The sequence below is a fragment of the Budorcas taxicolor genome, chromosome 14, assembly GCF_023091745.1.
Source record: "Budorcas taxicolor isolate Tak-1 chromosome 14, Takin1.1, whole genome shotgun sequence".
NCBI lineage: Eukaryota > Metazoa > Chordata > Mammalia > Artiodactyla > Bovidae > Budorcas > Budorcas taxicolor.
This window is the reverse complement of record NC_068923.1, coordinates 21,980,130-22,004,153: the sequence shown is the minus strand read 5'-3', so window position 1 is coordinate 22,004,153 and position 24,024 is coordinate 21,980,130. Positions and strand designations below refer to the sequence as shown.

The 24,024-nt window shown below is 49.2% G+C and overlaps 1 protein-coding gene across 1 annotated transcript in view; it reads left to right on the top strand.

Moving 5' to 3' along the window:
- The first annotated feature begins 817 nt into the window (after nucleotides 1-817).
- TG (thyroglobulin) overlaps nucleotides 818-24,024 on the top strand; it is a 231,434-nt gene continuing 208,227 nt past the window's right edge. The window contains exons 1-11 of the mRNA XM_052651771.1: nucleotides 818-884; nucleotides 1,790-1,898; nucleotides 2,348-2,445; nucleotides 3,801-4,001; nucleotides 4,640-4,799; nucleotides 13,606-13,712; nucleotides 14,169-14,312; nucleotides 14,497-14,682; nucleotides 20,762-21,862; nucleotides 22,528-23,115; nucleotides 23,360-23,599. Coding sequence (XP_052507731.1) covers nucleotides 818-884; nucleotides 1,790-1,898; nucleotides 2,348-2,445; nucleotides 3,801-4,001; nucleotides 4,640-4,799; nucleotides 13,606-13,712; nucleotides 14,169-14,312; nucleotides 14,497-14,682; nucleotides 20,762-21,862; nucleotides 22,528-23,115; nucleotides 23,360-23,599 — 3,001 coding nt within the window. The remainder of the gene's footprint in view (nucleotides 885-1,789; nucleotides 1,899-2,347; nucleotides 2,446-3,800; nucleotides 4,002-4,639; nucleotides 4,800-13,605; nucleotides 13,713-14,168; nucleotides 14,313-14,496; nucleotides 14,683-20,761; nucleotides 21,863-22,527; nucleotides 23,116-23,359; nucleotides 23,600-24,024) is intronic.

Genomic DNA, 24,024 nt, shown 5'->3' with positions numbered 1-24,024 from the left:
TTGTGTGGAAGACAGGCTTCCTGCTGCCTTTTGGTTATCTGAAGTCCTGGGACAGGGGAAAGGGGGATGACTAGGAATATGAGTGTGTGTGTGTTTGGCTTATCTCATCAAAATCCCTACATCTGTGTTAATGGCTCTCTCTGTTTTGTTCCCTGCCGTATCCTCATGGCCTAGAAGAGTGTCTGCTTCTCTATCAGACGCTAAAGAAACATGGCTAGAAAGAGGGAAGGAAGGGGCAGGGATGAGGAGGGAGGGAGCATTGTGTTTCTTTCATGGCGGGCCTGAATGTGTGGCCCACCAAGTTGCAAACTTTGGCCTTTACCCCTGAAGATGAATTATGAAGCCATGCCCCCAGTTCTTCCCTGGTGGCTCAGATGGTCAAGAATCCACCTGCAATGTGGGAGACCTGGGTTCAGTCCCTGGGTTGGGAAGATCCCCTGGAGAAGGGAACGGCTACCCACTCCAGTATTCTGGCCTGGAGAATCTCATAGACAGAGGAGCCTGGCAGGATGCAGTCCATGGGGTCACAGAGAGTCAGATGTGACTGAGCGACTTTCACACACACTCATCCCCAGTTTTGCTCCCCTACAGCGTCCACAAGATTCTCACCCCACACTGGCCACATGAGTGTCCTCCAGGGGAACAGACGCAGGTGGAGGACCTCCTTGTGACCAGCAGAGAAAACAGGGCAGGCACTGCTTCCCTGAGTGCCTGTGGGTGGGGGCTAAGTGCCCGCAGCAGTGCTATAAAGGCTCCTTGGCCAGAGCCCTAAGGTGGGCAGCAGCTTCGAACCCTTCTCCCTGGAAGGGCTCCCGAGATGGCCCTGGCCCTGTGGGTCTTTGGTCTGCTGGACTTAGCCTTCTTGGTGTCAGCCAACATCTTTGGTGAGTTCTGACCCTGCGGTCTCAGAGCGTCGGGTTGGGAGGGACCTCTCAGGCCAACTCCTTGTTAGCCAGGATCTGCCCCAGGGCCTTGGAACATCTGTGACCTCATTTCATCCTCACAGTGTCCTGAGGTCAGTTATGCACTCTCCTTTTCAGAGGAAGAGACAGAGGGTCTGAGAAGTCACAGAGTCAGTGATCAGTGGAGAGGAGATGGGAAACTAGATCTTCCTAATTGGATTCTAGTTCCCCTCACCCCACCCTGTTAGCAAATGCTGGTATTGGCTGTTTTCTTTTTTTGTTTGTTTGTTTTTAAAATTATTTTTACAATCTCAAGTCCTAGATTGTCCATATGGGGTATTAGCAGGTAATGAAAAACACAAATCTACCCGTGGTGTGAAACAGACCTGAGTTCTAGTATAGCTGCGGCTCAGCCGTTTCCTCTCTGGAAAGGAAGCAGTTGTGACTGTGATTTCTGAATAAGCCCCTGCACGTTACATGCATTCTCCACTGAGGCCAGGAATGTGCTCTGTCTGCGAGGAGTGCCTGGATAAACTCAAGAATCCCTCCTTTACGGTGTTCCCTGACCCAACCATGGTCTTGGGGAACGCACAGCCCAAGGGTCCACTGTGAATCCTTCTCTTGCCAGTGGTGTGATCCTGAACAGGCTAGTTTTCCGAACGAGTCTCATGGCCACCTGGGTAAGACAGTGACATCACCTTCCTGGGGATCAGGGGAGTTAATGTCAAACTTGTGAGTAGCTGCAAAACTGCGAGTTGAAATATGCTTGCTGATGGTGCTAGAAATGAAACCCGGAAGAGCATCTGTGTCTCCAGCGAGCCTGTCTCCGTAACTGGAATGCAGGCAGCAGATTCTCTCTCATGAGCGGCATCACTTCCTTTGTGCAGAGTACCAGGTGGACGCCCAGCCGCTCCGCCCATGCGAGCTGCAGAGGGAGAGGGCTTTTGCGAGGCGAGAAGACTACGTCCCCCAGTGCGCCGAGGACGGCAGCTTCCAGTAAGGCCTCCTCCAGCCATGCGCACCCAGGGGCCTTAAAACCCAGCTTCTCCCTGTCCCCGCCCCCCTGCCCTTTATGCTCTTCCTCGGAGCTGACCTGTGGCCACTGTCACTGGAGCTTTCCCCAGACCCATCAACACTGAGTCATCTGACCTCTGTTGCCCCAATCCATGCTTCCTTCCCGCCAGAACCAAAGAGGTCCCTTCCTTTCCTGCCAAAACCTTTTACCGTAATTGTTTTAACAAGGGTGCGTGGGGTGGTGGTGGCGGCAGTGATTTACTCGCCAATGATCCAACCAACGATTTACATTCCGATGCCCCCTCTCCTCCCTGACTTCAACTGGAGCCACCAGTCCCGCTCCACACCAGTCTTTTTCCTAACTGAAATGAATTAAAGCTTGGAGGGAAGGGAAAGGAAGAAGGGTACCTGATTGTGGCTCCTGTCTCCAGGACCGTCCAGTGCGGGAAGGATGGGGCCTCCTGCTGGTGTGTGGACGCTGATGGCAGGGAAGTGCCTGGTAGCCGGCAGCCCGGGCGGCCTGCAGCCTGTAAGTAGGAAGGGGAGGAACTGCAGGGGGCAGCTCACACCCTGGATACAGCCCTGGGCTCAGGTGCATCCAGGGCTAGTCTCCCTCTGGGCTGCGGGATCATCCTCTTTGAATTAGGCCCTGCCTCGTATGGGACTGCTGCGAAAATCAATGGGACAATCAAGTCATGTGTTCAGCAAGTAGCCTCTGACATCCCCCTGTGCCAGGCCCCACCGTCTGATGCTAAGGATGCATCGGGGAAAAGACTTCAAAATCCTCTGAAACCAGAAAGCACCCTCTTGCTCAAGAAGTGTTTTCCCAACTGGGATGTTTCTAAGATTTGAGACTTAAGGCAAAAACTTTCCTGTTAAAATAATTGCTATGATGAGTGGTCAAAGAAGCATGTCACAGTAAAGCTAAAACGAAGGTCAGTTTAAGCCACTCATCTTAAAATGGTGAGATTGAGGTTCAAACCAGTTATCCTGTAAAAGAGCCAAACTCTGTTGCAGCGCTGATTTTGGGGGCCAGCTCACTGGTTTGGGGAGCAGGCTGACTCCCAGCGGTCCTGCCGAGTGACCTCTGTTGGGTGCCCCACTCTCATTGAACTCCAGGTCCTTGTCTGTACCATGAATACTGGAGCTGCTGTAGGGTCAGCGCTGATGGTTGTGAGGTTTTAAATTGCGCGTAAGACACCTGCCCCAACTAGGTATTGAGTAGGAGCAGTAATCACCAACGTCACTAGTCCTCACGCACCTGAAGTCGCTAAGTCGTGTCTGAATCTTTGCGACCCTAGAGACTGCAGTACGCCAGGCTCCTCTGTCTTCCACTATCTCCTGGAGTTTGCTCAAATTCATGTCCATCGAGTCGGTGATGCTATCTCACCATGCCCTGCCATCCATTTATCCTTTTGCCTTCAGTCTTTCCCAGGATCAGGGTCTTTCCCATGAGTTGTGTTTTAATTCTATAGTGAAGGCAAGTCGGGCACGGAGGGGTGAAGACTCCCCCCAGGGAGTCTTCTTTCCTGCACAAGGCTGTGAGGGAAATTCGTATTCAGACAAGATTTCAACAGCCAGCCTGTGCTCCCTTCACACCCCACCTCTTCAGCTCCAGGGCTGTTGGGGCATCCCATGGACTGAGGGGACACGATGAAACCTGCTCTTCCCAGCTCGGCCTGCCGGATGTCAGAACAAATCCTGGGATATAGAGTTGGGCAGGCCGAACGCTTGCCCTGAGGCTGCTGCCAGCTCATGGAGCCTCCTTGGGTGGTGGGAAGGACCGCCCTGCCTCCCGCCCCTAGGGAGGGCGCGTGGTCCTCCGGGGCTCGGACCCCCGCGTGGTGGCCCTGCCCTCCTCTGACGCCGCTCTTTGCCATGCAGGTCTGTCATTCTGCCAGCTGCAGAAGCAGCAGATTCTGCTCAGCAGCTACATCAACAGCACGGCCGCGTCCTACCTACCCCAGTGTCAGGATTCGGGGGATTACTCGCCCGTGCAGTGTGACCGGCGGCGGCAGTGCTGGTGTGTGGACGCGGAAGGGATGGAAGTGTACGGCACCCGCCAGCAGGGGAGGCCGGCGCGGTGTAAGTGCCACCATCGGGGCCCCGGGGAGGCGGAGGCCCAGGGCAGCCTCCCACAGCTGACCGAAACGGGTGAGGGCTCCCTGAGGAAAGGCAGGGGACCTGGCCTTCCGCTCGCGAAGGACGGCGTTTTAGGAAGGTTTTCTCCCTTCTGGTTCTGCGCCGTGGACCGCAGTATTCACAGACTTAACAAGTGGGATTTCCGGGAGCATCAGGCCTTAGTCCCCGTTCGGGATGCTCTCGTGCGTGTAGTAGGAACACAAGCATCTTGACTGCAGAAGCACATATGCCTCCTCATATGCAAGGATTAGAAATTGTTTCCTAAACCTATGGACGCCAAGGGGGAAAAGATGGGGGTGGTGGGATGAATTGGGAAACTGGAACTGACACCCATACACTCTTGATATTATGTATAAAATAGAGGACGAAGGAGCATCTACGTGTAGGACAGTCAGCTCCACTCAATGCTCTGCGGGGACCTACATGGGAAGGAAATCCAGCAAGGAGGGGACATATGTAAATATAGAGCTGACTGACTCTGCTGTACAGCAGAAAGCAACACAACATTGTAAAGCAACTATACTCCAAGAAAAGTTAATGAAATGTAAATAGATTTAAATTGTTTCCTTGGAAACATTTAGGTCCGAGGAGCTGTGAGATAAGAAACCGCCGTCTCCTCCACGGTGTGGGCGACAGGTCGCCACCCCAGTGTTCCCCAGATGGGGCCTTCAGGCCGGTGCAGTGCAAGTTCGTCAACACCACAGACATGATGATTTTCGACTTGGTCCACAGCTACAACAGGTGAGGGCCCCCGGGTGTGCCCAGTACGGCCCACGCCTGCCGGTCTCCCGCCCAGGCTCCTGCTGTCTGCGGGGCTGGGCGCTGGCAAGGGTGTGTGTGACACACTCAGCCCTGCAACCCGAGAGAGGCCTGGTGTTCACTTTCCCGTGATGGACACTGAGGGCCCACGGCGTCTCCCACAAAACAAGCTGGCAATAGCTATTCAATTAAAATACATGGACCCTCTGGCCCAGCCAGCCTACAGAGATGAAAACACCAGAATATGAAGATTCTTTATTAGAATGTACTAGAATGTCCATGTCTTGGAGAAGGAAATGGCAACCCACTCCAGTGTTCTTGCCTGGAGAATCCCAGGGAAGGCGGAGCTGGGTGGGCTGCCGTCCTTGGGGTCGCAGAGAGTCAGACACGACTGAAGTGACTTAGCAGCAGCAGCAGCAGCACCGTGTTTGTTTTTTTTTTAAATTGAGGCCAAAAACTGGGAACAGAGTGACTGACAACCCAAGGAGGGTGTCTGGATAAACGCGTCCTGTGCTGTGCTTAGTCGCTCAGTCGTATCTGACCCTTTGTGACCCCATAGACTGTAGCCCGCCAGGCTCTTCTGTCCATGGGGATTCTCCAGGCAAGAATACTGGAGTGGGTTGCCAAGCCCTTCTCCAGGGGATCTTCCCAATGCAGAGATTGAACCCAGGTCTCTGGCATTGCAGGCAGATTGAGCCACCAGGGAAGCCCAAGAACACTGGAGTGGGTTCACCTATCCCTTCTCCAAGGGGTCTTCCTCACCCAGGAATCGAATTGGAGTCTCCTGCACGGCAGGTGGATTCTTTACCAACTGAGCTCTCAGGGAAGCCACTGTAAATATTTCCGCAGCCCTTAAACTGGATGCACTCAGACTGCGTCTGTTGATTTGGAGAGGGTTTGGCAGCACGTTATGATAATATCATGTAAGATACAAGGTGCACATAATATAAGAGGATTTAATTTTTAGAACACAGACAAGCAAACAGGTCCTAATTTTAAGTGCATGCATATGGTTATATGATGACGCTTGTGTCTGTATAGGGTTAGCTTCCCCGGTATGGGATTCGGTGAGGACAGGGAATTACATGAATAAACACATACTGGGTGGTTCTCTCAGCCACCTTGAAGGTCAGGTTGCTGTGGAGGGGGAGGAGTCAGGAGAGAAGAATCTGCAGAAAAGGAAAAATGTGGACCACATTGATGCATTCTTATAAATGGCATGTATGTGTGCACCTATTAAGCTTATTTAAGCTTAAAGATTTATATAAAAAATATTAAAATGGTATTTTTTTTATAGCTCTTGGCCCAAATAACTGGATGGCCTCTGGTTATTTAAATTTATGGTGACTTTATCAGTATACAGGGCTTGCACAGACTTCAGATATAATCAAAATACTGGGAAGGAAAATAAATAATAATATTAATTTGTAAATACTAGTAGGAATTCTCTTAGAGAACCTGAGGCTTTATGTGTCTGGCTTTCAAAACCACCAGTTTCCTTCCTATGAGGTGGCGGGGAATTCCCATGGGCTGTGCCCAGAGGGGTCACAGATCGGCAGCCTGTGACCAGGCACTGTCCCAGAGACAAGTCTCATTTGAGCGGCACGCTATTTTCAAAACTGAGAAATTTTAAATTGAATCCTGTGAAATTTCAGTTTGTGTAGGTAAAAATCGTCCAACATAGCAATTTTCTATGTTCAACCCAAGACACAAAATTCTGAATTCTTGATTCTAAAGAAGAACGTTGGGGGCTGCATGCATTGTCCCAGGGCACCAAGAAACTGATTCTTTTTGGACCAAGTGCAACCCCCCGACCCCAGCCCGCGCTGTGGGCCTCTTCCTGTATGCGCCACACTCCCCCTGCTCCAGCTGTTGGCATTAGCTGTCTGGCCCCATAGTGTTTGCCCTGTGACCCTCATTCTGACTCTGCCGCTGCTGGCAAAGTGACTGGGTCACTTACTTCTGAGTCTCAGTGTTCCCATCTGTAAAGACAACACCAGCTCATTAGTCATGTGAAGATTTGCTGAGCCCTTGCCTATGAAACCACTGCGAAAATTGTAAATTATTATGCATTTGTAGGGAATCCATCACCAGCTTTTGGAAATGTAGGTTACATTCCCCTACCCACCTCAGGCCTAGAAAATGGCCTGCCCGTGTGCATAGTGGAATCTCCAAATGTCCTGGTTTACTGATGTTCAGCAATGCAAACTGAGGTGCGCTTAGTCCAAGTTCAATTGGATACTCACAGTATACAGTGGGATTTGGGATCCTTTCATCTACTTCAATATTTATAAAAATAACTGGAAAATGATGGCCTCTAGCACACAGCAGGGAATCTGAAGAGCAGAAATTAAAGAACCCACTAGGAAGCACAATTTGTGGGTTATAGACCTGTCTGGTTCCTTTTCAGTTCAATTCAGTCACTCCGTCGTGTCTGACTCTTGTGTGTGACCCCATGGACTGCAGCACGCCAGGCTTCCCTGTCCATCACCAACTCCCCGAGCTTGCTCTAACTCATGTCCATCTAGTCGGTGATGCCATCCAACCATCTCATCCTCTGTCGTCCCCTTTTCCTCCTGCTCTCAATCTTTCCCAACATCAGGGTGTCTTTTCTAGTGAGTCTGTTCTTCCCATCAGGTGGCCAAAGTATTGGAGTTTCAGGTTTAGCATCAGTCCTTGCAATGGATATTCAGGATTGATTTCCTTGAGGATTGACTGGCTGGCTCTCCTTGCAGTCCAAGGGACTCTCAAGAGTCTTCCCCAACACCACAGTTCAAAAGCATCAATTCTTCGGCACTCAGCTTTATTTATAGTCCAACTCTCACATCCATACATGACCACTGGAAAAACCATAGCTTTGATTATGGGGACCTTTGCTGGCAAAATAATGTCTCTGCTTTGAAATATGCTGTCTAGGTTGGTCATAACTTTCCTTCCAAGGAGCAAGGGTCTTTTAATTTCATGGCTGCACTTACCATCGGCAGTGATTTTGGAGTCCAAGAAAGTAAAGTCTCTCACTGTTTCCACTGTTTCCCCATCTATTTCCCATGAAGTGATGGGACCGGATGCCATGATCTTAGTTTTTTGAATGTTGAGTTTTAAGCCAGCCTTTCACTCTCCTCTTTCACTTTAATCAAGAGGCTCTTTAGTTTTTCACTTTCTGCCATAAGGGTGGTGTCATCTGCATATCTGAGGTTATTGATATTTCTCCCGGCAATCTTGATTCCAGCTTGTCCTTCATCTAGCCCGGCATTTTGCATGATGAACTCTGCATGTAAGTTAAATAAGCAGGGTGACAATATACAGCATTGATGAACTCCTTTCCCAATTTGGAACCAGTCCATTGTTCCATGTTCGGTTCTGTTGCTTCCTGACTTGCATACAGATTTCTCAGGAGACAGGTCAGGTGGTCTCGTATTCCCATCTCTTTCAGAATTTTCCAGTTTGTTGTGATTGATCCACACAGTGAAAGGCTTTGGTGTAGTCAATGAAGTGGAAGTAGACATTTTTTCTGGAATTCTCTTGCTTTTTCGATGATCCAACAGATGTTCGCAATTTGATCTCTGATTCCTGTCACTTTTCTAAATCCAGCTTGAATATCGAATATCTCGGTTCAAGAAATCTTGGAGAATTTTAAGCATTACTTTGCTAGGGTATGAGATGAATGCAATTGTGTAATAGTTTGGACATTCTTTGGCATTGCTTTTCTTTGGGATTGGAATGAAAACTGACCTTTTCCAGTCCTGTGGCCATTGCTGAGTTTTGCAAATTTGCTGGCATATTGCGTATACCTACAATTCTCAAAGAGCTTGCAGGTGCCTGCTTGAGGCGCAATTCACAGCTTTTTCCACCAGAGGGCAGTCAAATTAAAGGCAAAAGTTCAGGACTAAGCATCTATTGTTAAGAGAATCAAAAAACTTTTACCCCTGAAACGGGAGCTTTTCTTTTATGTAAGCAAGCATGTCTCTGAGTGAATTCTGATTTAAGAAGGTCATGGGAAGGGTCAGGTAGTTGGTTACTGGAAGCCCAGCCATGCTCAGGAATTTTCTGATAAGCAGACCTGGGCAGTGCCAGCCCCAGCGTCTCCAGTGGACAAAGTGTCAGGAGCCCCAGAGGCTATGTGGAGAGTATAGACATAGTATCCTGGATGGTTGTCAGATGAAAAAACGCCAGATGGCCGGTGATACTTGAATTTCAGATAAGCAAGGAGTAATTTTTCAGTTTAAGTGTGTCCTGAATATTGCATCAAGTATTTTAAAACTGGGTGAGGTTGGAGATATCCCATGAACCAGCAGAGCTGGATTTTAAAAAGAATGGATTGCAGTCAAGGAAGAGCAGAGTGGGTACCTAGGGATGACTCTGTAAGCTTGGAGGCCGCTACTATTCCAGGCGAGAGGGGCTGTCCATTTGAATCACAGCAGGTGATGGAGAGGGCGATGGTGGGATGGAGCAGGATTGATGGAGAAATATTGACTTGGTGGGATTCATGGAACTTGGGGAAGGAACAGATACGAAGGGTGAGGGAGAGAAAAAGTCAAGGATGATTCCAAGGTATAGTTTCTGGTTGGCTGGTAGAAGAAGAGTCTGGAAAGGAAAAGTCACAAACTTGCTTTTGGGATATTGAATCTGTGTCAGGAAGCATTTAACAGGAGGCTTCTTGTGTGCTGTTTTGGATCTGTCAGGAATTCTCTGTTCCTTACTAATTACTGAATAAGAGGAGAGGCAAGCCTTGCCCGGGGGCTGAGGAATCCAGGCATTTGCTTCGTTAGTTTTTCTATATGGCGATAAGTACCTTCTTCCTTTTTATGAACTATATGGTAAATGTGATTATTTACAACTCTCTTTCATATGGATGACCTCGTGTTTCCTTGATAACTTGTAAGTTTTGATTTTATCTCTGCTGAAAATAGCTGCCTTGTAAGACAGTGTAAATACTCACACAATGTTGAATAAAACACCTTTGCTCCATCAGAGCTCTGGTCCCTGTGTCTTTCTCTCTCTCTCTCTCTCTCTCTATCTCTCTCTTTTTCAGGCTGATTTCCTGGAGTGCAGAGGCTCTCTAAGTTCACTTTCCTGCCCGGGCTTCTAAGACCCTCTCAAGAAGGCTCTCTGCACCTTCACCCCATCGAGAGGGCGCCTGAGGCCTTCGTGAACAGAGCAAGCCCCGTGCAGGGGCTTTATTGGTTTTCTGCATAAACCAAGGAATATCAGCCTCTTTCTCTCTCCTTTACTTTCTTATCGGTCGACTCCAGACCACCAGGTTCTGGTCCATTAAAGGACCTCAACAAATCTGAAAAGATTTCTTTGGGAAATTCACATGCAGAAGTGGCGTAAGGCAGTTGACCCAATTCCATGGGGCTGCAGGGGGCCCGGAAGCCTCACTTGCAAACCTGTTTGTTGTGGGTTCTTGATGTGCTGGGTGATGATTTACGCTTGAACTTGACCACAGCATTTGCCCATTTGAAGCAGATCCTTTTGCCTCTTGAAAAAAGCAGCTGCTAACTACACCCGTTTGGCTGGTGAATTTAGGAAAAAAAAACATGTCTTGGTGGGGAGTAAGCTTTGCTAGTCTTTCTGCCCCTTTCCCCATCTTTCACAAGTCCCTGGCCTAACCACTGGCTAAGGAAGTACGTTCTGGTTAAGTCACCCTGGTTAAGAGCTGATGCCATTATCATACCTTAGTGATCCGAGATGAGACTCGGTCAACTGGTGTGCTTAGTGACAGAGCTCATCCAAACTTCTTCAGATGCACTGGCAACTCCTGCTACACAGATGACCCATGGGAAGGCGCCGATGCATCTTAATATGCACTAAAGCAGACTGGTTGCCTGAACATGAGAGCAACTGTGCAGAGAAACCCTCATGGACTCAACATCGCCTGTTATGCTCACTGGACCCTCTGCAGGGGTCTGCAGTGCACCGGGCATTGTGGGAGTCATCACAGCTCTTGATTTTGAGGGGGGATCTGCTGGTCTTCATCAAAGGCTGGATATCTGGAGGGACCGGCCACCATGAGAGGGGTGAGAGAGTCTGTCTGAGTAGGCTGGCTACCTGAGCCCAAGGGCATGAATCCTGTGGTGCAGGTGGGCAAGACCAGACACCTGGTTGGGACTGACATTATATTTCACGGAGCCTTATTTGTGATTTCTTTAACTCTGTGTTGGCCACAACCTGAGCATAAATGCAGAAACGCCATCATTTCACCCTCCACTACAATTTTCCTTCTTGAGGACTCTTTAATCATCATCCTGAGATGTTGCTTTTCTTTCAACAAAAGGGAAGCATCCTTTTCCTTTAGTTCAAGGTCAAGATGGGTCTTTGGGTTGAATTGGTGGAATGTGGCTTAAACTTCCTGTGCCTCATGCTGGAATGGCCTGCAGAACTTCGGGCCAGCAGGGAGCCCTGGCCCTGTCTGTTAGATGTCAGGAAAACCCAGGATCCAGCAGAGTGGGCAGAGTGTCAGAGCAGAGGACTGCTTCTCGGGAGATGGGGCAGGAACAGGGAGCAGCCGAGGGCCCTGAGTAACCCCACTAACAGAGTCACGTGGTGGTGACAGCCTGCATTTGAACTCCAGCTCCCACCACTACTTTAGACGGTGGCCAACACACCTCATCTCTTTAACCTGTAAAATGGACACACAAAAAAACACCACCTTGCTTTTAGGACCGTTAAGTGGATTAAATGAGTCAATGTCTATTAACCATTTTGCAGGTTGTCTTTTACAAAGTAATGCTTAATAAAGGGAAGTGATTATCGTACAGTTTTAACACGTTTAGAATTGAATTTATCCCAAGTTCTGGACTTCCCTGGTGGCTCAGATGGTAAAGCGTCTGTCTACAATGTGGGAGACCCGGTTTCGATCCCTGGGTCAGGAAGATCCGCTGGAGAAGGAAATAGAAATCCACTCTAGTACTATTGCCTGGAAAATCCGATGGACAGAGGAGCCTGGTAGGCTACAGTCCATGGGGCCGCAAAGAGTTGGACACGACTGAGCGATGTTCCTGTTCCTGTTCAAATGAACTTCTGTCATATTCCTACAGTCAGTGTGAGCAATTGGGCCACGTGTATCTTTGGCTTCTATTATGCAACTTACTAGAGCGGGAAATGGCAACCCACTCCAGTATATTTGCCTCAGAAATCGCATGGACAGAGGAGCATGGCTGGCTCCAGTCCATGGGGTCTTGAAAAGTTGGACACGACTGAGCGATGAACGCAACTCACTCACTGACTGTAATGTTCTTTTTAATTTGACCCATGTACGCATAATCACAGACCAACAATCTGGAAAAAATCCATAATTCTATAGCGTGTTTTGTTTTGTGTATTCATTTCCTTTCAGATTAACTACTACATGTACACCCTGTGTTGAGGTTCTGAGAAGTTCCTGGAAATATATTCCCTTCCAATTCTGGTTCATTTGCATAGGAACAATTGTAGTGTGTACACATGCCATTTTGTAGCCTACCCCTTTTTACATAATGTTATGCATACATTCATTTAGGGGATTTACCATAATTCACTTTCAATTTTCATAGCTTTGGACATGAAGGTTGTCTTCAACGCTTTGCTAGAATATATCACACTGCAATAGACCTTTCTGTGCAGAGAGCTGCTATTATACTTCTTCTAATTTATTGGTTGGGAATATATTTCCAGATACAGGTGGAAACATACTATGCTTGGTTCATAGACTTGTTATGTGTGTGTGTTAGTCGCTCAGTTGTGTCCGACTCTTTGCGACCCCGTGGACTGTAGCCCGCCAGGCTCCTTTGTCCATGGGATTCTCCAGGCAAGAATACTGGAGTGGGCTGCCATTTCCTTCTCCATATAGACTCGCTATATGGAGCGTTAAAAACGAATTTCTCCATGTTACATAGGGATGAGCGACTCCCCTCTGGCTGCTATGTCATTGTACCTGGGCACAAATTTTCATCACCTGAGCTTCATATTACTTCTAGGATGGGTAGCCCAGCCAATTAGCTCCTTGTAGCAGTTGTTGGGCCAGGCGTGATTTAGGCATCTTTTCCCTCAACTTATGGAAATGAAGTATAGCCCTTGTAGTGATGTCATAGTGATTTGATGTTTTCTTCGACTATGGGACTGGGAAATGTCCTACATAGGAATTTCCTGTGGTGGAGCCTGGCTTCTTTTCCAGCTCTTGAGAAGTCGTAAAGGGCTCTGAAGTCATGTGATCTCCCCGAATGAGATCATCTGCAATGTGCACCATATGTTTGTAAAGCACACTTGGCCCTTAGCCTTGAGAGTTCTATTCTAGTAAAGGAACTTGTTAATGCAATGCTGATTAACTGTTTTCTGTCTGATCCTATGGGTATAAATTGGGTATAAATTGGTCAAAGCCCACGAGTGAGAAAAACACTAATTGGTAGATGACAGTCAAGCACAGCTTCATTTTCACAGGTCCAGCCTCGCTCTGGCCAGGGAAAACCAATTTAGAAAAAAATATGTTTACTACAGGAAGCATGGAGCAAATGGCATGAAACAAAGAAGCAGACAGTTCTTGTTCCCAGATAAGATTGTTGTTGTTGTCGTTGTTTTTCAGTTACCAAGTCATGTCTGACTGTCTGTGGCCCCATGGACTGCAGCACGCCAGGCTCCTCTGTCCTCTATTTTCTCCTGGGGCTTGCTCAGATTCAAGTCCACTGAGTCAGCGATGCTATCTAACAGTCTCATCCTCAGATGAGATGAGGCCGCATTAATTTATTTCTGCTGGAAGTTGTGATGACTTGCCTTGTGTGAGACGGTGACCATGAATGGCATTGTCTTGCAGGTTCCCAGATGCATTTGTGACCTTTAGTTCCTTCCGGAGCAGGTTCCCAGAGGTGTCTGGCTATTGTTACTGTGCGGATAGCCAAGGGCGGGAACTGGCTGAGACAGGTAAGCACATCCCCCTGAGAGCATAAATGTCACTCCCTGTAAAGAAGAAACAGCGGCTGGGCTGTCCTGGGTATGCAGGAGGGCACGGCCGTCACAGACCTTCAAGGGAGGTACTTTGAATACAGCTGCTGCTCATCCACGTGGTGCCTTTGCTGGGAAGAGATACCCCCATCAACCCCCTCTCTGAGCAGATGCAGCTCTGAGCTTGGCAAGTGGTACTCGGGCTGGATTTCATTCTCTCACTCTCTCAGCTGTGTTCCCTTGTACTGTGAACAACCTGGGCAACCACACAGAGCCACCCTGACTTTGGAAACCATTAAAGCCTTGTTCAGGCCCAAAGCACAATGATGCCCGTTGGGGGCTGTAGCCTCTTTATATCTGTTTACATGGTGGTGAGGTCAGGGCCTCCTTTCTGAATGAACCCATCCCTTCCAAACGCTTGCTTTCTTGGCTCAGGTTTGGAGCTGTTACTTGATGAAATTTATGACACTATTTTTGCCGGCCTGGATCTTGCTTCCACCTTTGCTGAGACCACTCTGTACCGGATATTGCAGAGACGGTTCCTAGCAGTGCAGCTAGTCATCTCCAGCAGATTCCGATGTGAGTACAAGCTGGAGGCAGATGTGTTTCCACTGGGAGGAAACCGCTTGGCTTTCATGTCCCCGCAGCCTCCATGGCTGCCCTATCAGAGCAGGCGTGGGGACTGAATCGACTTTACCAGCGTCCAGAACGTGTGCCGTAAAGACACTAACTGCCCTGCCTTTCCTGCCTGGATCTCTCGTAGGCCCCACGAAATGTGAAGTGGAGCGGTTTGCAGCCACCAGATTCCGTCACCCCTATGTACCAAGCTGCCGCCCGGACGGGGAGTACCAGGCGGCACAGTGCCAGGGGAAAGGGCCATGCTGGTGTGTGGACAGCCGGGGGCAGGAGCTCCCTGGGACGCGGCGGCGAGGGGAGCCTCCGTCCTGTGGTGGGTGTCCTCTCCAAGCCTCCCCCCTCGTTCCTGTCAGGTCATGTTACTGTATCTGTCTCTCCGGACTGACCTTCCCAGAACACATTCATTCCATTGCTTCCCAGGGGTGCCCCACAGACCCTTCAAGTTCAACAGGATGGAAACCCGTCTATCATTATTAATTTCTATTATGTTTCTCGTCCCGTATCAGACATGCTTGCTTCCTCAGGGAGCTCAGAGAATAGTAGGAGAGGAGAGAATTAAGTGTACGGTGCCGTGAGAGAAGTGTGTGCTGATAGCTCCAGGAACACAGGGCAGCAGGGGGTCAATTCTATCTGTGCCTGTATGGTGAGGAGACACCCAGGAGGGCTTCATGGCAGAGGCGACGCTTGATGAGCTTCTTCTAAACTAAAGATGCTTCCTGAAGGATGAAAATAAAGAGAGGTGTTCACTAGAGTCAGGCCTGGGGAAGCGAAATTATAGGGACATAAATATGGATGGGGCCTGACTTAACAGTGGCTTGACTTACAATTTTTAGTCTTCACGACAGTGCAAAAATGATACATGTTCAGTAGAAATAGTGTTTTGAATCTTGAACATTTCCTGGCCTAGGGATATGTGGCATGGAACTTTCTCATGATGCTAACCAGTGGCAGTGAGCCACAGCTCCCAGTCAGCCACACAATTGTACCCCATACACTTACGACAGTTCTGTACCCAGACAGCTATTCCATTTTTCCTCTCCAGTACAGGTATTCAATAATTCCCTGGCAGTCCAGTGGTTAGGATTTGGTGCCCTGCTGGGGCCCAGGTTCAATCCCTGCCTGGGGAACTAAGATCTTGCAAGGTGCATGGTGTGGTCCTTCCCTCGGAAAAATTATGAGATATTTGAAACTTTATTACAAAATGGGCTTGGTGTTCAGATGATCTTTCCCAGCTGTATGCTAATGTAAGTGTTCTGAGCATGTTTAATGTAGGTGGGGCTAAACTGGTGTTAGGAATTCAATGCGTTTTTGACTTAATGATATTTTCAACTTATGATGAGTTTATCAGGAGGTCATTCCATCCTAGTTGAGGAAGATCTGTGATAGGTGTTGGTGTGCTAAGGAACATGACTGAGTGACTTTCACATGTGCTAAGAAACATGGAGTCTGCGAGAAGGATAGAGACAAAAAACCTGCTGGAGCACGTTTGGGGTGTGTGTGTGTGTGTGTGTGTGTGTGTGTGTGTGTGCGCGCGTGTGTGCGCATGTGGGGTCAGTCGTGTCTGACTCTTGCAATCCCATGGACTATAGCCCGCCAGATTCCTCTGTCCGTGGGATTTCCCAAACAAGAATACTGGAGTGAGTTGCCATTTCCTCTCCCAGGGGATCTTCCCAACCCAGGATCGAACCTAATTCTCCCGCATTGAAAGGTGGATTCTTTACCACCAAGCCACCTGGGAAGCTCCTGATTTGGGTGGGGGACGCTGAAAGGCATGGGTCATGAGGTCTTTCATATCAAGCAGAGCCTTGGGGTCTTCATCCTCCAGCTTTCAGAGAAGCTGTTGAGGGCTTTGAAGCTGGAGAGTGCCCTGTGTGGGTGGTGTGGAAAGGCACCCCAGGCTTTTTGGAGGAGAGATTGAACAGGAGCATCAGGCTGTAGGCAGTAGGCATTTAAAGGTCACTGAGGTGTCCTAAAGAGAGATGAGTGGCCTATATTACCTTCCTGGGGCAACTGTAGCAAATGAGCACCCACGGAATGGCTTAGAACAGCAGAAATGTATCCTTGGGCATTTCTAAAGGCTGGATGTCTAAAATCAATGTGTCAGCAGGGCAGCGCTCGCTCAGAAGGCTTCAGGAAAAAAACATCCTTGTTTCTTCCTGGTTGTGGTAGTCACCAACAATCTTTGTTGTTTTTGTTTTTGTTTTTTTAGCCAGAAACTTAGTTGATTTATTTTCTTTTTTAAAAAGGTTTTATTGGAGTGTGGTTGATTTACAATGCTGTGTTAGTTTCCAGTGTACAGAAGAGTGAATCATTCAAACATGTATCTTCTCTTCTCTAGATTATTTTCCCATATAGGTCACTGTAGAGAATTGGGTACCGTTCCCTGTGTGATACAGTAGGTCCTTATTAGTTATCCATTTTATATATAGTAGTGTGTATATGTCGGGGTTCCCTGGTGGCTCAGTAGGTTAAGAATCTGCCTGCAAAGCAGGAGAGCCGGGTTTGATCCCTGGGTTGGGAAGATCCCCTGGAGGAGGAGGAAATCGCAGCCCACTCCGTTATTCCTGCCTGGGGAGTCTTATGGACAGAGGAGCCTGGTGGCTATAGTCCATGGAACTGCAAGAGTCAGACCGGACTTGGCGACTAAACCACCAGCAGCGTGTATTGTCCATCTCAGTCTCACAATTTCTCCTTCTGTAGCACCTCCTACCCTTTAGTAACCTTAAATTTGTTTTCTACATCTGTAACTCTTTTTATTTCTGCTTTGTAGGTGAGTTCATTGGTACCCATTTTTAGATTTCACCTGTGAACAATATATGATATTTGTCCTCCTCTGTCTGACTTGCTTCACTCAGTATGGCCATCTCTAGTTGGCCACACTCTAGTTCACCCATGTTGCTGCAGACAGCATTATTCTGTTCTCTTTTACGCCAACAGTCTTCGGCCTTCCTTGGCTTGTGACTGCAGAACTCTGCACTCTGCCTCTGTCGTCACGTGGCTGTCTGCCTTGTTTGTCTGCCTCTGTGTCTCGTCTCCTCCTCTTGTAATGACACCAGTCATGTAGGATTAAAAGCCCACTTTAGTATGGACTTCCCAGGTAGTGCCAGTGGTAAAGAATCCACCCACCCATGCAGGAGATGCAAGAGATGCAAGAAACGTGGGTTTGATCCCTGGATCAGGAAGATCCCCTGAAGAAGGGAATGGCAGCCCACTCCAGTATTCTTGCCTGGGAAAGCCCACAGACAGATGAGCCTGGCAGGCTGAAGTCCATGGGGTTGAAAAGAGTCGGATACTACTGAGCGACTGAGCATGCTGCCTTGCTCTAGTGTGACCCCATGTTAACTAATTACACCTACAATGGCCCTACATCCATAGAAGATCCAGGAGGATCTTCTGAAGTTCCAGGAGGGATGTGAGTTCTAGGGAGACACTATTCAGCCCAGGACAGGAAGCAGTACTGAAGCAGAAGCAGTGGGCCTGGGACAAGGGTGTGGACTTGAGACAGGTGGCCAGGCATTGCATCAGACTCCATTCCTCCTTACACGGAGACCTGGAGGGTGTTAGCGGTGGAGCAGGAGGAGTCTAGGAGCACTCATAGGCTCCCAGTTGGGGTGAGCTGGATGGACTCAGCAAGATGTGAGACAGCGAAGGAGGAGGACAGTCTTTTCAGAGCCTTGAAATAGACATGTGTTAACATTCTTTCAGTGACTTCCTGGGAAACCATTTGATTTCTCCAACTTAACATTTTGAGTTCTCAGCACGGTTGGGTAGCATCCTTTTGGCTAAGTGTGAAGATGTAGAAAAAGAACATTGTGAAGCTCTGTCTTGAAGGTAGCCTTTACAATTACACTCTGGTTCTGTTAGACCCAGAGAACACCATTCCCTAATTCCAGGTGAAAATGAAGAACTATGGTCTTCCACGTTAAAACCGAAAGTACTTCCAAATGCATAGATCATATATATATATATATTCTACTTTTTCCATCTAATGTATCAGTCTCATTACCATGGAAACATGTGCCACAAGAAACCAATACCTGATTTTTTTCTTTGCCTTGGTAACTACGTAACAAATGAATGGGCAGGATATGCTCTTAATTTGGAGAGAGAGTAAGCAGGGACGTGAGCTTGGTTTCTCCCCTGCCTTCCTGTAATACCCATTAGAGGAAGCCCTGGCCTTGGGGACGGATGTGTTATATGTTCAGATGTTGCCAGTCTCTCTCACTCTCTCTGACCGCATGTTCCAGCTCTTACTCTGTTGCCTGGTTACAGAGTGAAATTGGCTGACTTTCTTTTTGGCACCCGTGTGAACTGAGGGGAATGAATTATTTTGAAAAGTTGGGGGTGGGGTGAGTTGAAAAGAACTTCGAAGATTTATGGTTTTATGGAGAAAAATGGAGTTTTCTCCCTTCCACCTATGCGACTGAGATGATCAGAGTTTGAATTTTAAAACTTTTTTCTGAATATGATGACCGTTGACTTGGGATATTCAGACAGAATGACCTGACCGTGCATGGAGTTGATTGCTGCTGCTGCTGCTGCTAAGTTGCTTCGGTCGTGTCTGACTCTGTGTGACCCCAGAGACAGCAGCCCACCAGGCACCCCTGTCCCTGGGATTCTCCAGGCAAGAACACTGGAGTGGGGTGCCATTTCCTTCTCCAGTGCATGAAAGTGAAAAGAGGAAGTGAAGTCGCTCAGTCGTGTCCGACGCTTAGCGATCCCATGGACTGCAGCCCACCAGGCTCCTCCGTCCATGGGATTTTCCAGGCAAGAGTACTGGAGTGGATTGCCATTGCCTTCTCCGATGGAGTTGATTGCTAATTAATAATTTGAAGGAAAGTTCAAGAAGTCTGGAAGGCTGTGCTAAGTGTGTTTGCTGAGCGGGCATTATCACATTATATTGTGGGAAACACCATAATTCCTGTAATGTTGTTGTTTAGTTGCTCAGTTGTGTCCGACTCTGTGACCTCACGGACTGTAGCCCACCAGGCTCCTCTGTCCATGGGATTTCCCAGATGAGAATGCTGGAGTGGCTTGCTATTTCTTTTTCCAGGTGATCTTCCCAACCCAGGGATTGACTCCAAGTCTCCTGCATTGGTAGGCAGGTTCTTTATCACTGAGCCACGAGGGAAGCCCGATTCCTCTAATATTGCATATTAAAACATAGGAAAATGTTTCTTAGTATGGAAAATATCAGTAGCATTTAAAGTATGGTTTTTAACCTCAAACAGACGATGAGCTAGTTAGCCTAGATAAGATGATCCCCACAGAGGAATAGACAGCCTCTTGAAGAGCATTATAATGAAGCGTTAAAGGCCATTGAGGGTTCCAGTAGGAGAACCCTGGAAAACAACATTCCATTAAAAACAAACAGGAATTTGTTGGTGCAGGAGTTTCCTAGGGCAGTCATAACAAATGACCACAAACTGAGTGGCTTAAAACAACAGACATTTATTTTGTCACCATCCTGGAAGCCAGAAGTCTGAAACCAAGGTGTGGGCAGGGCTGTGTTCCCTCGGAAACCTCCAGGGTAGGGTCCTTGCCAGCTTCTGGTGTGCGCTGGCAGCCTCTGGCATTCATTAGCTAACAGCTGCATCACCCTAGTCTCTGCCTTGCCTCTTCTTGTGTTTTTCTTCCTTTGTGTCTCCTCTGTGTATTCACATGGCATTCTTTAAGGACACCAGTCATTGGATGTAGGACCCACCCTAAACCAGTATGACCTCATTTTAACTAATGACATCCGCAGAGATGCTATTTCCAAATGAGATCACAGTTGGAGGTTCTGGGCAGACATGAGTATTGGGCAAGGCAGGGCCCCTACCGGGTGGGGAGATGTCACGCCAGTGGGGACATTTAATGAGTGTGTGGGCAAGTTTCCAGAAAGTGGGCCTGTGTCTCTGAGCCCTGTCTTAGGAAGGGGTCACCCACGAGTGCCATCAAGGAGAGGAAGTCAAGGCGCCTGGAGTCCTCACTCCCCAAGATGGGGGTCACAGACTCTGCTCAGGGGGAAGGAACAAACAGAAGGATATGGAGAACGGAGGCAGAGTCAGCCCTTGACTGACTTGTTTTCATCTCCCTACCAGAAAGGTCTGAGGGCTGTGTCAGAAATGCTGGTGCTGTTTTTGTTCCACCTGCCAAGCAGGAGACACGGGTTCAATCCCTGGGTCAGGAAGATACCCTGGAGAAGGAAATGGCAACCCACTCCGGTCTTCTTTTCTGGAAAATCCCATGGATAGAGGAGGCTGGTGGGCTACAGTCCATAGCATCGCAAGGAGTCAGACAGTGATGATTGCACAGCAGCAAACCAGAAAGGTCTGCGGGCTTGTGTCAGGGTCGCTGGCGATGCTGAAACTATCTCTCCATTTGTGTCTCTGCTTGCGTTCCCCCTGCAGCTGAAGACCAGTCCTGTCCCTCCGAGAGGCGGCGGGCCTTTTCCAGACTCCTCTTTGGGCCCTCCGGCTATTTCAGCCGGCAGAGCTTGTTCTTGGCTCCTGAGGAAAGATCGGTGTCTCCAAGACTCGCCAGATTTGCTGCGCCCTGCCCACCCTCGATCAAAGAGCTCTTTCTGGATTCCGGAATTTTCCAGCCAATGCTGCAAGGACAAGCCTCACGGTTTGTCGCCCCAGAAAGTCTCCTCAAGGAAGCCATTAGAGGGATCTTTCCCTCCCGAGAGCTGGCCCGCCTCGCCCTGCAGTTCACCACCAACGCAAAGCGACTGCAGCAAAACCTCTTCGGGGGGAGATTTTTGGTGAACGTAGGCCAGTTTAACTTGTCTGGAGCCCTGGGCACAAGAGGCACATTTAACTTCAGTCACTTTTTCCAGCAGCTGGGTCTCCCAGGCTTCCAGGATGGACGGGCACTAGCCGATCTGGCCAAGCCTGTCTCTGTGGGACTGAATTCAAATCCTGCCTCTGAAGCCCCAAAAGCCTCCAAGACAGACGTTGCCCCGAGGAAGTCAGTTGTGGGCAGCTTTGGCTTTGAAGTCAACTTACAAGAGAACCAAAATGCCCTGCAATTCCTTTCTTCCCTCCTGGAGCTTCCAGAATTCCTTCTCTTCTTGCAGCATGCTATTTCTGTGCCAGAGGACACAGCGAGGGATTTAGGTGACGTGATGGATATGGTGTTCAGCTCTCAGGGCTGCGGGCAGGCACCTGGCAGCCTTTTCGTCCCGGCATGCACTGCGGAAGGGAGCTACGAGGAGGTCCAGTGCTTCGCTGGAGACTGCTGGTGCGTGGACGCCCGGGGCCGAGAACTTGCCGGCTCCCGAGTTAGAGGTGGACGACCCCGGTGCCCCACAGAGTGCGAAAAGCAGAGGGCGCGCATGCAGAGCCTCTTGGGTAGCCAGCCCGCTGGGTCCAGCCTGTTTGTCCCTGCTTGTACCAGCGATGGGAACTTTCTCCCTGTCCAGTGCTTCAACTCAGAGTGCTACTGTGTGGACACCGAGGGTCAGCCTATTCCTGGAACTCGAAGTGCGCTTGGAGAGCCCAAGAAATGTGAGTCTGTTGAGTGTTCAACCTGCAGACTCATTCTCCCCTAGGGCCCTGACATGACGCATCAGAGTTATAGCTAAAGCCCAAACTTCTGCTAATGGTGAAATTTGCTGGCTGATTTAAACATTGTCCACAAAGGTCTGGATAATGTTAACCATTCCAAGGAGTGGGGTTGGGAGATTAATTTGGCCTTAAGAAGCTGCCACATAAAATTTCTGTGGTGCTGACAACAGCTGGTCTCAACTGCATTGATTTAGTGATGGGCAGGCTCTCTTTCTCTGAATATTTACAAATTTAAGGTTGATGGGGTTTCTATGGCTGTGTAAGGTTTTAGATGGAGTTCGGACTGATAAGGGCTTCCATCTTGGTCTTGGGTTTCCCAGGTGGCGCTAGTGGTAAAGAACCCACCTGCCAATGCAGGAGATGCAAGAGACAGGGGTTCGATTCCTGGGTCGGGAAGATCCCTCTGGAGAAGGAAATGCAACTCAGTCCAGTATTCTTGCCTGGAGAATCCCATGGACAGAGGAGCGTAGCATGCAAAAGGGTGGTCCCCTTTGCCAGTCCATGGAGTGGCAAAGAGTCAGACACGACTGAAACGACTTAGCACATATGCATCTTGGCCTTTGGGGCTTATTAACCTGACGTACCTGTGCTTCATTCCTCCCCAGGCCCCAGCCCCTGTCAGTTACAGGCCGAGCGAGCCTTCCTCGGGACGGTGCAGACCCTGGTCTCCAATCCCAGCACGCCGCCCGCCCTCTCCAGCATCTACATCCCGCAGTGCAGTGCCAGTGGGCAGTGGAGCCCCGTGCAATGTGACGGGCCCCCCGAGCAGGCCTTCGAGTGGTATGAACGCTGGGAGGCTCAGAACAGTGCTGGCCAGGCGCTGACCCCGGTGGAATTGCTAATGAAGATCATGAGCTACAGAGAAGCAGCTTCCAGAAACTTCCGTCTCTTCATTCAAAATCTGTACGAGGCTGGCCAACAAGGCATCTTCCCAGGGCTGGCAAGATACTCTTCTTTCCAAGATGTCCCAGTGTCGGTGTTGGAAGGGAACCGGACCCAGCCTGGAGGGAACGTGTTTCTGGAACCCTACCTCTTCTGGCAGATCCTAAACGGCCAGCTTGACCGATACCCAGGGCCCTACTCAGACTTTAGCGCCCCTCTGGCGCACTTTGACCTCCGGAGCTGCTGGTGTGTGGATGAGGGTGGTCAGAAGCAAGAAGGAACCCAGAACGAGCCCAGCAAGGTCCCAGCATGTGAGTTCCTGGCGTGGAATAAACATTAGCTATTACTAATCATCTCACAAAGCGGGTATGCCATCAGTGCAGTGAATCCGATTGCGGAGACAAAACAGAAAGAACATTCCAGGTTGTGGGAAGAGTTGGGGCGAGGGGAACAGCTGAGCCAGAAATGCATGTGTATGCTGGTGTGTGTACATACTTCAGAGGGGTCAGAGTGAGTGCCAAGTGGTGGGTGACTCCGTCTGCCTTTCCTCCCCAGGTCCTGGCTCTTGTGAGGAAGTGAAGCTTCGCGTCCTGCAGTTCACCAGGGAAGCAGAAGAGATTGTCACGTATTCCAACAGTTCTCGCTTCCCTCTGGGAGAGAGTTTCCTTGCAGCCAAAGGAATCCGGCTGACGGACGAGGAGCTGGCCTTTCCTCCACTCTCCCCATCTCGGGAGACTTTCTTGGAGAAGTTTCTGAGCGGGAGCAATTATGCCATTCGACTGGCAGCTCAGTCCAGTGAGTGCCCCATGTTTCTGGTTTCTTGTTTCTTCCTTAGTGGAAGAGAGAGTTGGAATGAGTTCCTCTTTGGTCATCTTTAGAGCTGTGGTTTCCCCCAGCCCATGGGTTCCGGAGAAGACAAACATCTTTTGTGATCCTAAAGCTGGAAATTTTCCCACCCCTCCAAGATGGCACCCAAACCTCCAACAGAGCCACCTGGGGGCAGGGCTCTGTATTTTGTATTGTATATGGCACCTGTAGCCCACTGGGAAGCCAAGTATTTGAGTTAAAATATTCAATTGTGTGAGCCCCGAAAGCTCCTACTCCCCTGTGGCCAGTTCTGATGTTTCCCTCCATTTCTAAGGACTCAGGAACACCTCCTAGGAGGAAAGTAAAAGAGCCCTCCTAAACTGAGAAAACACGCTCTGGGTTTAGGCACCTTC